We start from the raw sequence: 14814 nt of genomic DNA on the forward strand, positions 1-14814 counted from the left end.
CACAGTCCAAAGACATGCAGGTTAGGTTAACTGGTGACTCTAAATTGACCATAGGTGTGAATGTGAGTGTGAATGGTTGTCTGTGTCTATGTGTCAGCCCTGTGATGACCTGGCGACTTGTCCAGGGTGTACCCCGCCTTTCACCCGTAGTCAGCTGGGATAGGCTCCAGCTTGCCTGCGACCCTGTAGAAGGATAAAGCGGTGAGAGATAATGAATGAATGAATGAATTTACACTGTAATTGTGAAATCCAAGTTTGGATTTCACAAGAGTGGGATGGGGGCAGGACGGTGGTGTAGTGGTTAGCGCTGTCGCCTCACAGCAAAGAATTTCCGGGTTCGAGCCCCGTGGCCGGCGAGGGCCTTTCTGTGTGGAGTTTGCATGTTCTCCCTGTGTCCGCGTGGGTTTCCTCCGGGTGCTCCGGTTTCCCCCACAGTCCAAAGACATGCAGGTTAGGTTAACTGGTGACTCTAAATTGACCGTAGGTGTGAATGTGAGTGTGAATGGTTGTCTGTGTCTATGTGTCAGCCCTGTGATGACCTGGCGACTTGTCCAGGGTGTACCCTGCCTTTCGCCCGTAGTCACCTGGGATAGGCTCCAGCTTGCCTGCGACCCTGTAGGACAGGATAAAGCGGTTAGAGATAAAGAGATGAGATGAGAAGAGTGGGATGTTCACATGGAATCTTCTCCTGAACACAGCAGCTAGTGGGTTAGTGTAGTGCAGAGTAGAGTGATGTTGTGACGGAGTAGCTTGTCACAAGGTGTAGGGTGCGCACACAGCTGAAGTGAACCCATTTTCATTCTCACAATAATCACCGTTCATCCCACTTCTGACACCACCTGTAGCAAAGCGAGAGGACAGTCACCTTATCCTGCCTTGAACCCAGGTCTACAGGATACTAAACCTGCACCCTGACCACAACACCAAAGAGCCAGGCTCATTGGTATGGCACTCTGTCACAAATGTAGAGTAGAGTAGTGAAGAGTAGCATTGAGGAGAGTAGCGTGGAGTAGAGTAGTTTAGCGTAGAGTAGTGTAGAGGAGAGTAGTATAGAGCAGAGTAGCGTAGCATAGAAGAGAGCAGAGTGGTGCGGAGTAGAGTGGCATAGAGGAGAGTAAAGTGGCGTAGTGTAGCCTAGAGGAGAGAAGCCTAGAGGAGAGGAGAGGAGAGGAGAGGAGAGGAGAGGAGAGGAGAGGAGAGGAGAGTAGTGTAGCCTAGAGTAGAGTAGGGTGGCGTAGTGTAGCCTAGAGTAGAGTAGGGTGGTGTAGTGTAGCCTAGAGGAGAGTAGAGTGGCGTAGTGTAGCCTAGAGGAGAGTAGAGTGGCGTAGTGTAGCCTAGAGGAGAGTAGTGTAGCCTAGAGGAGAGTAGAGTGGCATAGTGTAGCCTAGAGGAGAGTAGTGTAGCCTAGAGAAGAGTAGAGTGGCATAGTGTAGCCTAGAGGAGAGTAGTGTAGCCTAGAGAAGAGTAGAGTGGCGTGGTGTAGCCTAGAGGAGAGTGGTGTAGAGTGGTGTAGTGTAGCCTAGAGGAGAGTAGCGTGGCGTAGTGTAGAGTAGAGTGGCGTGGTGTAGCCTAGAGGAGAGTAGTGTAGCCTAGAGTAGAGTGGTGTAGAGTGGTGTAGTGTAGCCTAGAGGAGAGTGGCGTGGTGTAGCCTAGAGGAGAGTAGAGTGGCGGAGTATAGAGTAGAGTAGCCTAGAGTTGAGTAGAGTGGCGTAGAGGAGAGTGGCGTAGTGTAGAGTAGCATAGAGGAGAGTAGAGTGGCATAGAGGAGAGTAAAGTGGCGTAGTGTAGCCTAGAGGAGAGAAGCCTAGAGGAGAGGAGAGGAGAGGAGAGGAGAGGAGAGGAGAGTAGTGTAGCCTAGAGTAGAGTAGGGTGGCGTAGTGTAGCCTAGAGTAGAGTAGGGTGGTGTAGTGTAGCCTAGAGGAGAGTAGAGTGGCGTAGTGTAGCCTAGAGGAGAGTAGAGTGGCGTAGTGTAGCCTAGAGGAGAGTAGTGTAGCCTAGAGGAGAGTAGAGTGGCATAGTGTAGCCTAGAGGAGAGTAGTGTAGCCTAGAGAAGAGTAGAGTGGCATAGTGTAGCCTAGAGGAGAGTGGTGTAGAGTGGTGTAGTGTAGCCTAGAGGAGAGTAGCGTGGCGTAGTGTAGAGTAGAGTGGCGTGGTGTAGCCTAGAGGAGAGTAGTGTAGCCTAGAGTAGAGTGGTGTAGAGTGGTGTAGTGTAGCCTAGAGGAGAGTGGCGTGGTGTAGCCTAGAGGAGAGTAGAGTGGCGGAGTATAGAGTAGAGTAGCCTAGAGTTGAGTAGAGTGGCGTAGAGGAGAGTGGCGTAGTGTAGAGTAGCATAGAGGAGAGTAGAGTGGCGGAGTATAGAGCAGAGTAGCCTAGAGTTGAGTAGAGTGGCGTAGTGTAGCCTAGAGGAGAGTAGAGTGGCATAGTGTAGCCTAGAGGAGAGTGGTGTAGAGTGGTGTAGTGTAGCCTAGAGGAGAGTGGTGTAGAGTGGTGTAGTGTAGCCTAGAGGAGAGTGGTGTAGAGTGGTGTAGTGTAGCCTAGAGGAGAGTAGCGTGGCATAGTGTAGCCTAGAGGAGAGTGGTGTAGAGTGGCATAGTGTAGCCTAGAGGAGAGTGGTGTAGAGTGGTGTAGTGTAGCCTAGAGGAGAGTGGTGTAGAGTGGTGTAGTGTAGCCTAGAGGAGAGTGGTGTAGAGTGGTGTAGTGTAGCCTAGAGGAGAGTGGTGTAGAGTGGTGTAGTGTAGCCTAGAGGAGAGTAGCGTGGCGTAGTGTAGAGTAGAGTGGCGTAGTGTAGAGTAGAGTGGCATAGTGTAGCCTAGAGGAGAGTGGTGTAGAGTGGCATAGTGTAGCCTAGAGGAGAGTGGTGTAGAGTGGTGTAGTGTAGCCTAGAGGAGAGTAGAGTGGCAGTGTAGCCTAGAGGAGAGTGGTGTAGAGTGGTGTAGTGCAGCCTAGAGGAGAGTAGCGTGGCGCAGTGTAGAGTAGAGTGGCGTGGTGTAGCCTAGAGGAGAGTGGTGTAGAGTGGTGTAGTGCAGCCTAGAGGAGAGTAGCGTGGCGCAGTGTAGAGTAGAGTGGCATGGTGTAGCCTAGAGGAGAGTAGAGTGGCGGAGTATAGAGTAGAGTAGCCTAGAGTTGAGTAGAGTGGCGTAGTGTAGCCTAGAGGAGAGTAGTGTAGCCTAGAGGAGAGTAGAGTGGCATAGTGTAGCCTAGAGGAGAGTGGTGTAGAGTGGCGTAGTGTAGCCTAGAGGAGAGTAGAGTGGCAGTGTAGCCTAGAAGAGAGCAGTGTAGCCTAGAGGAGAGTAGAGTGGCAGTGTAGCCTAGAGGAGAGTAGTGTAGCCTAGAGGAGAGTAGAGTGGCGTAGTGTAGAGTAGAGTGGCATAGTGTAGCCTAGAGGAGAGTAGAGTGGCGTAGTGTAGAGTAGAGTGGTGTAGTGTAGCCTAGAGGAGAGTGGTGTAGCCTAGAGGAGAGGAGAGTGGCGTAGTGTAGCCTAGAGGAGAGTGGTGTAGCTTAGAGGAGAGTAGAGTGGCATAGTGTAGCCTAGAGGAGAGTGGTGTAGAGTGGCGTAGTGTAGCCTAGAGGAGAGTAGCGTGGTGCAGTGTAGAGTAGAGTGGCGTAGTGTAGCCTAGAGGAGAGTAGTGTAGCCTAGAGGAGAGTAGAGTGGCATAATGTAGCCTAGAGGAGAGTGGTGTAGAGTGGTGTAGTGTAGCCTAGAGGAGAGTGGTGTAGAGTGGTGTAGTGTAGCCTAGAGGAGAGTAGCGTGGCGCAGTGTAGAGTAGAGTGGCGTGGTGTAGCCTAGAGGAGAGTAGAGTGGCGGAGTATAGAGTAGAGTAGCCTAGAGTTGAGTAGAGTGGCGTAGAGGAGGGTGGCGTAGTGTAGAGTAGCATAGAGGAGAGTAGAGTGGCGGAGTATAGAGCAGAGTAGCCTAGAGTTGAGTAGAGTGGCGTAGTGTAGCCTAGAGGAGAGTAGTGTAGCCTAGAGGAGAGTAGAGTGGCGGAGTATAGAGTAGAGTAGCCTAGAGTTGAGTAGAGTGCCGTAGAGGAGAGTGGCGTAGTGTAGAGTAGCATAGAGGAGAGTAGCGTAGAGTAGTGTACAATAGAGTAACATTTCCAATGCTGGGAGCTGATGCAGGTATGGAGTCTGATCTTGAGGAATCACATTAACACTCACAGTAATAACCCAGAGGATGGACGGAGGACAGGAGAGTGAAGGGAGACACAGCAGCAGGGACACTGAAGTCTGTTCATCTCCAACTCCCTCAGAGTCTGACATCAGAAAACTTCTTACTCTCACTCTTTCTGTTACTTCCTCTCTGAATACCCCCCCCTCGTCCCTTATGGGTCCTTTTGTGTGTGTGTGTGTGTGTGTGTGTGTGTGTGTGTGTGTGTGTGTGTGTGTGTTATCTGATTCTGGCTGTCATCCATCCACCCTCCACTTGTTCATCACTCTGCCTGTGTGTTTCAGAATTTACCCCATATGGTGTGCCATAAGGAGCGGCTCTTCACATAAGTGTGTGTGTGCGTATGGTGTGTGTGTGTTGGTGCTCTCACCTTGAGAAAGGGGATGACGAAGGGTCGAAGAGGGAAGTTGGTGGCCTCCTGCAGTTTGGAGTGAAACTCTTCTATGGTGAGAGTTGAGTTCTGATACACACACACACACACACACACACACACACACACACAGATTAATCTATCTATATCTATCTATACAGACTGACAGATAAATGATTTCACTCACAAACACACACACACCCTCCACGAGCAAATAAACAACCACAAAGATTCAGCACCAATCTGAACAGAATGCTACATTCACACAAATACACACACCCACACAAACTCAGACTCACCACGAGGCCGAGCACCAGGCTGCGCACCCTCTCGCCGATCTCGGGTGAGATGTCATTGCCAAACTGTTGCAGAGTGGTAAGGAAGCGTTTGAGTTTGCAGAGCTGGCGAGCTCCACATGCCGGGGGAAGCTGCTGCGTGGGCAGAGCCGCTGTGGACGAGCCGGCTGGCCCGTTACTGAAGCCGTTGGGGGTGGACGGAGCTCCATTAAGCGCGGTTGGCGAGTGGCTGCTCCCGTTCAGCACTGCGGACACACACAGACACGCTCTGTTACAGAAGCCTTCATCATCCTCACCCTCCTCTCTCTCTCGCTTGGCCCTGAGTGGCACACGCATACTGAAAAGAGAAAACCCGGGCACTGCGGGCGACTCTACACAGCGCCTCATCGCCATCTGAGAGTGGCAGCGTGTGTGTGGACAAGCTTAACATACTCACACACACACACACTCCACCCAGACACTCACTGGGACACAGCTATAAGAGGAACTTGTTAAAGAGAGGTCTAAAATAGCGTGTGTTGGTCGGCTTCCTCCAGCAGGTGTGCGGCTAAATCGGGACACCCGGGAGCAGATTTGCAGGTTTAGGGTTTAGCCAACATCTCCTTATCCCTGTGTATCATCTTTTTAAATTTTCCCTCCTTCCTGATGCAAGAAAACACCATGTCTTACATTACAGTGGAAAAACAGATGCCATAGCAGGAGGGCTGCTCCTGCGTTTGCCGTTTTAACGAAACAGTTCAGCCAAAAATAGCATTTCGGGAAGTTTTTCCTTTGATATTGAACTAGCATGATGTTTTGTTCTGCACCGAAGCTACAAAGATAATAAGTAAGATAAGTTTACAGATACCAGGTTAGCATGCGGATCTAAATCATCACACACTTGCCTCAAGTTCTTCAGTATGTCAAGCAAACCTGCTTATGTAACGTTGTACGACACACAAAAACAAAACAAGATCAGCCATCTTGTAACACGAATAACTTTCTTCCTGATGTCACTCCATGCAAGGATCAGAATCGGGACATGTGGCCTGCAGTTCGAAGGCAGAGACGTGGGTTGGACGATAATGCAGTTTGCACACACACACATTTTATATATATATATATATATATATATATATATATATATATATATATATATGAATTGATTATGTTTTGTAAAATAGCCTTGTTTAATCTCTCTGTTCCAGGCTGCACACATGTGACATCATCATGTGACTGTGCACTTGTGCTCTGCTTTTAGTGGCGAGCGGCAAGCACAACAGGTGAAAAAACACAGCCTGTCATTGCTATATAGGGTAGAGAGATGTGTCCGGCCATGTCAGTGAGAGAGAGCACTCAGCACAATACCCTCACACACACACAGCCTATCAAATTTCTTGTTGTATTTAAATTTCGAGATTATTTCTATTGGATTTCAATGAGCCTATAATCTTGTACTGCAATTGACAGTAGACATTAGCAGTAGTGCTACACCATGCATTGGTATCACACAGTGCAAGGTGATTACTTACTGGTTGTGGGCGTGAATGACGCATTGCGATTGGCTGCCTGGCTCACAGCAGGTGGTGGGGGTGGCATTGTGGGTGGAGTCGACCTGGGCTGGGTTTTCACATCGGCTGGTGAATCTGGCATTGTTCCGACCTTCGTTTCAGCGCTACCTACAAGACGAGAGCGAGTTTAGAATGATCTGAACTAAAACCTGAACACCTGTACTACTCTATACACACAAACGCCAACCATAACTGTACTTCATAGACAGTAAAACAAAATACAGTACGTACGACATGCCCAGATACCTGGATATTCAATAAAATGTGATTTTCAGCATGGGAAATATTTTTTTAATCTTATCTACTTTATCAAGATTTCAATATTAGGTGAAGCTTGAAAGTGATTAGTGTATACACTATGAAAACTTGTAAGCCTATAAGTTCCTCTTCAGTGAAAATGCAGGAGCAAAGATAAACACAGTGACCTGATAAATACACTGATTTAACTTACACTGTAGATATTATAGACTATATGAAGTGTCTTATTTATTATCGACTACAGTATATGAAGCATTTGCACAGCATATACAGAGTGAATACAAAAATGCAACTTAATGGTACAATTAGTTTGACAAAAAACATAACAATATCTGGGTGGCATGCTGGTGGTGCAGTGGTTTGCTCTGTCGCTTCACAGCAAGCAAGTTCTGGGTTCGAGCCTCGCAGCTGACTGTGTGGAGTTTACATGTTCTCCTCATGCCTGCATGGATTTCCTCTGGGTGCTCAAGTTTCCTCCCACAGTCCAAAGACATATGGATTAGGTCAACTGTCCACTCTAAATTGCCCACAGGTGTGCTAACACAGCGATGAACATTAACCCGATGATAGATTGGTGACCTGCCCAAAGTGTACCCCACCTCTCACCCAAATTAGCTTGGCTCCAGCTCTTCCCGCAATAGTGGGAATTCCCGTCATAGTGGCAGTGATCATACAAACTAAGTCTATTGGTATATCGTTGGTCTAAGTCTACTGTACAAATTAAGTCTAAAGTGAATTTATAAGGTTCGTCTTTGCTTAAGATCCATTGTGGGTGGCGGGTGAGCTGGAGCCAATCCCAGCTGACATTGGGTGAGAGGTGGGGATACACCATGGACAGGTCACCAGTCTATCATGGGGCTAACACAGAGACAGACAGCCATTCACACTCAGATTCACACCAATGGGCAATTTAGAGTAGACACTTGACCTAATCTGCATGTCTTTGGCCTGTGGGCGGAAACCAGAGTACCCAGAGGAAACCCACACAGGCACGAGGAGAACATGCAAACTCCACACATGCCCCTTTTCCACCAAAGCAGTTCCAGGGTTGGTTCGGGGCCAGTGCTTAGTTTGGAACCGGGTTTTCTGTTTCCACTGACAAAGAACTGGCTCTGGGGCCAGAAAAAACCGGTTCCAGGCTAGCACCAACTCTCTGCTGGGCCAGAGGAAAGAACCGCTTACGTCAGCGGGGGGGCGGAGTTGTTAAAACCAACAACAATAACAGGACTGCGAAAGATCGCCATTTTTAAGCGACAAGAAGCAGCAGCTGTACAAACACGAAGTCATCCATTATTATTATTGTTGCCGCTGCTGCTTCTTCCGTGTTGTTTTTGCTTTGATATTCGCGCCAAGGTTTATGTAAACGTAGCGCCGTAACTTCCGTATACAGCGACGTAACTGACATATACAGCGACGTAATGACGTGGCTCCGCTTAGCACCGCGAGCGATGGAAAAGCAAACTGGTTCTCAGCTGGCTCGCAAGTTGAACGAGTTGTGAACCAGCACCAGCACTGGCTCCGAACCAGCCCTGGAATTGATTTGGTGGAAAAGGGGTAACAGAAAGGCTCCAATCAGCTGGTAGGTTCGAACCCAGAACTTGCTTGCTGAGGCAACAGTGCGAACCACTACACCAACATGCTGCCATAAGCAGTACCAACATTACACAAAATGACAAAAATCTATTACATAAATATGCAGAAAGTGGGTCATTGTGTAGTGAAATTATTAATGTTCTGCGAGATCTTTTTAACCTCCCCAGCTTAACTCAAACTCTTGACCTCATTTAATAGCAGAGCAGATGATGTCATTACTCTGTTATTCCGGCACTACTCAAATTGACATGTCTTCGTCTTGAGTCGTAATGCGTTTCATAGTTTCAGAGCACTACAGGACAGATATGCAGAGCGTGTCAAGGCTCTGCGAGTAAACACATTTTGCTTGTGTTGGAAACATTGCGTAGCACCTGTTCTCCTGCTCAGCTGCTGCTGACGGGATCCCTCACTGGCCCCCTGCAAATCCTTGCATTGCCATCAGTGTCCTCCACCCTGCTCCCAAACTACCCCCCCCACTCCACCCACCCCTTAGGAGCTTGACTGTCAGTGACAAGTGCAGCTGGATCTGCTGCTGTCCATCACAGAGTTTATATCAATCACAAAACACACCTCTATCACAGAGTGTATCTCCAACATATTGTCCTCATCCATCACGTTCTACCTCCACTGCTCAGACAATACAAATTCTTCCATCACAGAGTGTACATCTAATCCCAGTTTACCTCTATGATACAGTCAACAGCAGAGACAAACCATCCATCAGAGAACAAAGCTCCATTACAGTTTACATCCCTCAAAGAGTCCATCTTCATTATCGAGCCTCTATCACGGAGTCTACATTCTGCGTCCATTTAACACCCAGCCTCTATTCCTTTTACCTCAGCTACAGAGTGTAACCTCCGTCACAGAGTCTAGCATCACACAGTCTACCTCCATCCTTGAGCTTCCTTCAAGACAACCTCAATCATAAAGCCTACCTACATCACAGATACTCACTAACTGAACAGGATGTGAGTGGACCCCTGCCTGATCACCTGGATCTCCAGCTACCTCACCGACAGGACGCAGTATGTCAGGCTGAAGGACATCACGTCTGACACTGTGATTAGCAGCACTGGAGCACCCCAGGGCACAGTGCTGGCCCCTCTTCTCTTCACCCTGTACACTGCGGACGTCTGCTACAACTCCGAGCTGTGTCACATTCAGAAGTTCGCCGATGACACAGCCATCGTTGGGTGTATCAGTGACGACAGAGCGGAGGAGTATAGGAGCCTGGTGAGGGACTTTGCCATTTGGTGCAACAGGAACCATCTGCAGCTCAACACCTCAAAGACCAAGGAGCTGGTCATTGACTTTGGGAGGTCCAGACCAAGGTCACGACCAGTTCTGATCGAGGGAGTCAAGGTGGAGGCTGTGGATTCCTACAAGTACCTCAGGCTGTGGCTGGACAGCAAGCTGGACTGGACTTGCAACACCAACCACCTGTACAGGAAGGTACAGAGCAGGCTGTATTTCCTGAGGAGGCTGCGGTCCTTTAACATCTGCAGGAAACTCCTGTGGATGTTCTATCAGTCCGTGGTCGCCAGTGTCCTGTTTTACACTGTGGTGTGCTGGGGGTGCAGCACATCCAAGAAGGACACATCGAGGCTGGACAAACTGATCAGGTGGGCCGGCTCTGTGGTTGGCATGAAGCTGGACTCTCTGGTGACGGTGGCAGAGAAGAGGACTATGGACAAACTACTGAACATCATGGACGATGCCAGTCACCCTCTGCACACCGTCATCAGCAACCAGAGCAGCCTGTTCAGTGACAGAATGCTCTTTACCAAGTGCAGGACTAACAGACTTAAAAACTCCTTTGTCCCTCACGCCATCAGACTGTACAACTCCTCTCTGAGGGGAGGAGGGGTAACAGGAGGACAGAGGACGGGGAGGAGCAGTAACCTAGCCTGACAAAAAGCAAGACTGGACAATGTGCAATATAAATGTGCAATATAATGTGCAAGACCTCTCCTGCTGGACTTTTTTCTTTCTTTTTTTTTTGTATATGTAAATACTTAATTTATCTAGAAGTTTTCTCTATTTTTTATTCTCTGTTTATCCTGTAATGATGCTACTGGAATTTTAATTTCCCTGAGGGAACCCTCCCAAAGGGATCAATAAAGTTCTATCTAATCTAATCTAATCTAATCTAATCTAATCTAATCTAATCTAATCTAATCTAATCTAAATACAAGTATTGGGGTGGTGTGCTTGGTAGGAAGTTGCTAGAATGTTCTTCACCATTCACACTAGTGTATAGACCTCTATACCTCTTCCTAGAATCTCATTCAGAACCTACTCCAACACCACCATATAACGTCCTTCAGAATCCATCAAAAGAGGTTATCACCATCATAAGATCTACCCTCAGTCATGCAGGCTCTACATACATCAGAGGATCTACATCCATCATGGAATCTCTTTCATAGAGTCTACCTCCATAAAGCTTCATTCAAATAATCAAAATCCATCATAGAGTCTACCTCACAAATGATGCAGTTGACAACAGATTGCATCCTAACACTGGAATTCATATTGACACTGCAGTCATCTAATGCTCTCTGGCTTCAATGGTTTAGTCCTCTTTCCTGATAATGAAGTGATTGGCCACACATGCCATGACAAAACCACACATGGGTCTCCTCACTTCCAAAGACAGACATCATCGATGCAATGGGGAGAAATGGAGTAAAATGCAACCGACGAGGGCCTTTCTGTGTGGAGTTTACATGTTCTCCCCGTGTCTGCGTGGGTTTCCTCCAGGTGCTCCGGTTTCCCCCACAATCCAAAGACACGCAGTTAGGTTAACATGGGGCGGCCTTGGGCTGAGGTGCCCTTGAGCAAGGTACCCAACCCCTGACTGCTCCCCGGGCGCTCTGGTGTGGCTGCCCACTGCTCTGAGTGTGTGCATGTGTTCACTGCTTCAGATGGGTTAAATGCAGAGGATGAATTTCACTGTTCTTGAAGTGTGCATGTGATGAATAAAGTTTTTTTTTTTTAAATCAAGGTATAAACCTACATAAACAGCCTACTTTTATCAGACCCCACAGGACAACCTTTGCACTTGCTCCCTGCTCTTTACTCTTGTTTTCAACCCTTCTGTCTTCCAAACAAGGCAATACCCACTTAAATTACTCTGCCGACCCCAGTCAGGTGTTATCACCTTTTCCAGGGGCAAAAGGGCAGCTTATCCTCCTGGCAGTTTGTCCTCATGACCCTTTTCCTCCTCCACCACCTCACACAAAGTGTTAGTCCAGTCCCTGAAAGAGTATCTCCAAGTATCTTGTGCATAGTCTGTCAGCATGGAAATCCAGTTTAGAGGCATGGCTGCCATTGGTCACGAGTCCAGATTCAGAGAGAGGCAGGCTTAAAACTCATTAAGGGAGAACTATTTGAACAGATGGTATTGATATTAGGGCTCATAAAGTGACAGATCCTAGATGTTTTTAGTCTACAGTATGCTTGTGCAATAATTCAAATCAATGTGCAATGCCGAGACACTAAACATGCTTGAAAAAGGGTGCAAATGAGGGTGTATGTACTTGTGCATTCTCAAGTGAGTATAATTATATGTGTGCGCGTGTGAGACTCTCCATGAGCATGTGTCAAGCAGCAGGCTCTCTTTCAGGCGCCTCTTGTCTCAGTCCTGTCACTCACTGTGGATCAGCTGCCTTCAACTCCATTCGCATGTCACCTTCCACTGGGTCAGCTAGGCCTCCAACAAACCCTCCTCACACATACACACACACCCAGCCCGTGTGGCTGTCCAGACCAGGTTCAGAGACATCCCCCTCATCAGCTTCCAGCCCTGATCTTCTATCAGCAGAACTGTCAAGTGCAAAAATAACCAAACATACAGGGTCACAGCCAAACTGCTAACAGGCAGATAATTAGTGCTCGACCTTACTGGGACAACAGCTGCAGTTGGCTGACAGGGTACAAAAGAACGACTCCTGCAGGCAGACATGGGGCACTCTACACTCCAAGAGACAAACAGATCTTCCTGGGGTTGCAGAATTGCTGATTTGGTACCACAGGTTTTCAGCTTGATGATCGATATTCCTTGCATCACCTGTGGTGCATGTTTGCTCCACACGTGTTTCAACTCAGTAGGTAATTATAAAGCCATTTGTGAGTTGACTCAGGTGTGCCAAAACAGGTAAAGTGCTGTAATGAGATACTGCAAGACCACTTCAGGCTCTCCACTTTAGATCTGACTCGGTGCTCACTGCCATTATACAACACATAATATTGCATATGTGAATTTGAAGATAGTGTCTTCAAAAGATGTTAGAAATTAAAACACAGGTGGTGTAGTGGTTAGCACTGTCACCTCACAGCAAGAAGGCTCTGGGTTCAAGCCCAGTGGCCGACGAGGGCCTTTCTGTGTGGAGTTTGCATGTTCTCTCCGTGTCTGCATGGGTTTCCTCCGGGTGCTCTGGTTTCTCCCACAGTCCAAAGACATGCAGGTTAGGTTAACTGGGGACTCAAAATTGACCGTAGGTGTGAATGGCTGTTTGTCTCTATGTGTCAGCCCTGTGATGACCTGACGACTTGTCCAGGGTGTACCCTGCCTCTCGCCCATAGTCAGCTGGGATAGGCTCCAGCTTGCCTGCGACCCTGTACAGGATAAGCGGTTACAGATAATGGATGAATGAATGGATAGTGTTGGGTTGGTGTTCTTTGTGGGAAATTTCCAGAATGTTCTCCACCATTCACACTGTTGTAGAGACCTCTACACATCCTGTTAGAGATCTACCTTCCAGAAGAGCTCAGTTCTTACCCAAATTCTCGATCTGATTAAACTAATCAATCTTCTCAGACGTTCTCCTGAATAAGGCTGGAACTAATCTGTGCAAGAAGACACAGCCCCAGGATGGGGTTTGAGCGCCCCAGGCTCTAAAGCCAACTGCTTGCATTGCATGTTTGATGTTAAATATTGGTGGTACATGTTGATTGTTAGTAGTTGTTGAAAAATGTAGTTAGGTGTTTGATGGCGAATGTTTTGGTGCTTATTGGTTAGTGTTGGTATTTGTTGAACTCTGTAATTTAATGATGAACATCAGGCCCGGCGCCAGGAACAGTTTACTAAGGGGGCAATTAGAAATCGCAAGGGGGCAAATATTTTTCATATAGTGTGTAGTAGTGATGGCGGTCTGACAACGTGTTTCAAACAATTAACTGCGCCAACCACAAAACTACGGCCCCGAAGGTTGCTTTAGTACGGGAAAATCATGTGACATATTACCAGGGCAGTTGCGCTTTATCAACTCCCGTGCCCACCTGTTAACCCTCCCCTCCAATTTTCTCACAGACACGCGTTACAACCGGAAAGATGCCAAACATAAAACAACACACAAACCTACAGGCAAGTCCTTTAAATTTAAAATTAGGGCTGTCGAAGTTAACGCGATCTCAATTTATCGTGATTAAAAAAAATAGTGCCGTTAACGCAAATTCTAATTTGGCCCTGCGAGTCACCCGTAGTTCCTGTTAAGGCTTGTCACGCGCTGCTTCAATAAGAGTAAGTGTGAGTGATGGAGAAAGGTCTGTTAAACGGGAAGTTTCATTTCAAAAGTAGAGTGTGATTGAGCATAGACATATAAACATCTACGCCTTCTGCGTAGAATCATACGTCATCCTCGCCGCCATATTGGATGTGGCAAAGTGGAGATTCTTCAACCGTCTCTGGTATAGCGTCTAGACCAGCGGTCCCCAACCTTTTTTGCGGCACGGACTGGTTTGATGTCAGACAATATTTTCACGGACCAGCCTTTAAGGTGTGGTGGATAAACTGTGGTATTTTCTAAATATAGTAATAAACGTGAATCCACTGTGTACTCGTATGCAACTTTATTAGCAGCATCCTCGTAACATCGCGTCAGCAACATAACATGAGTAATGTCCTCTCTCCAACATTCTTGGTCGCTGAGATAAGCGTCTTGACATGCGTCAAGAGCAGAGCATGTGAGCAGAGCGGACGAATTTTGAAAAGAGCGCGGAGCGGGATTTTTTTTTTCAAGGATGGGAAGGATGGAGCGAGGCAATGGCCCGCTCCAGTTTCGCCCTGTTACCGCTCACATCACGGGTCTGAAGCATGCCCAACGTGGCTCAGAATGAACGACAGTGGTGTTTGTTTGCCACCTGCGCTCCGCCTGCTCATGATGCGTTTAGAGGCGGCTCGGAAAAACGCGTTTCCACGTGTTAAAAATTAATTAAGTGGTTGTAATGGCTGTAAAAAGTGCGGGGGACAGAGGGCAGAGATACGGGAAGTGCTCCGCGTCCGCTACGCGCATGCGTGCACATATTTTTTGAGCGAGCGTGGAGTGGAGCGGGATGCAATCTTGGTGGAGCGCTGAGCGGTAACGGGCGAAGCGGCATGGTGCGACATTGAGCAGGGAGCGAGCGGAGCGACCACCTCCGTGAGCGAGGACCGAAATTCTCGCCGCTCCACTCCGCTCACATGCTCTGGTCAAGCGTGAGTTATAGACGGATGTAATGGAGAGAATCCGGTCATTTTTCAAAATCAAACATCGTTCAGACTCAGATAATGAATGAAACGGAAATAGTGCAGGT

General features: G+C 47.9%; 1 protein-coding gene across 6 annotated transcripts in view; it reads right to left on the bottom strand.

The window, feature by feature from the left end:
- cbfa2t3 (CBFA2/RUNX1 partner transcriptional co-repressor 3) overlaps positions 1–14814 on the bottom strand; it is an 88542-nt gene that overhangs the window by 27193 nt on the left and 46535 nt on the right. For all 6 annotated transcript variants that reach the window (XM_060911899.1, XM_060911900.1, XM_060911898.1 and 3 more), the window contains 3 exons: positions 6346–6492; positions 4838–5079; positions 4539–4628 (listed from right to left, as the gene is read on the bottom strand). In XM_060911899.1, the coding sequence (XP_060767882.1) occupies positions 4539–4628; positions 4838–5079; positions 6346–6492 (479 nt within the window). The remainder of the gene's footprint in view (positions 1–4538; positions 4629–4837; positions 5080–6345; positions 6493–14814) is intronic.

The sequence above is a fragment of the Neoarius graeffei genome, chromosome 27 (genome assembly GCF_027579695.1).
Source record: "Neoarius graeffei isolate fNeoGra1 chromosome 27, fNeoGra1.pri, whole genome shotgun sequence".
NCBI classification, from domain to species: Eukaryota; Metazoa; Chordata; class Actinopteri; order Siluriformes; family Ariidae; genus Neoarius; species Neoarius graeffei.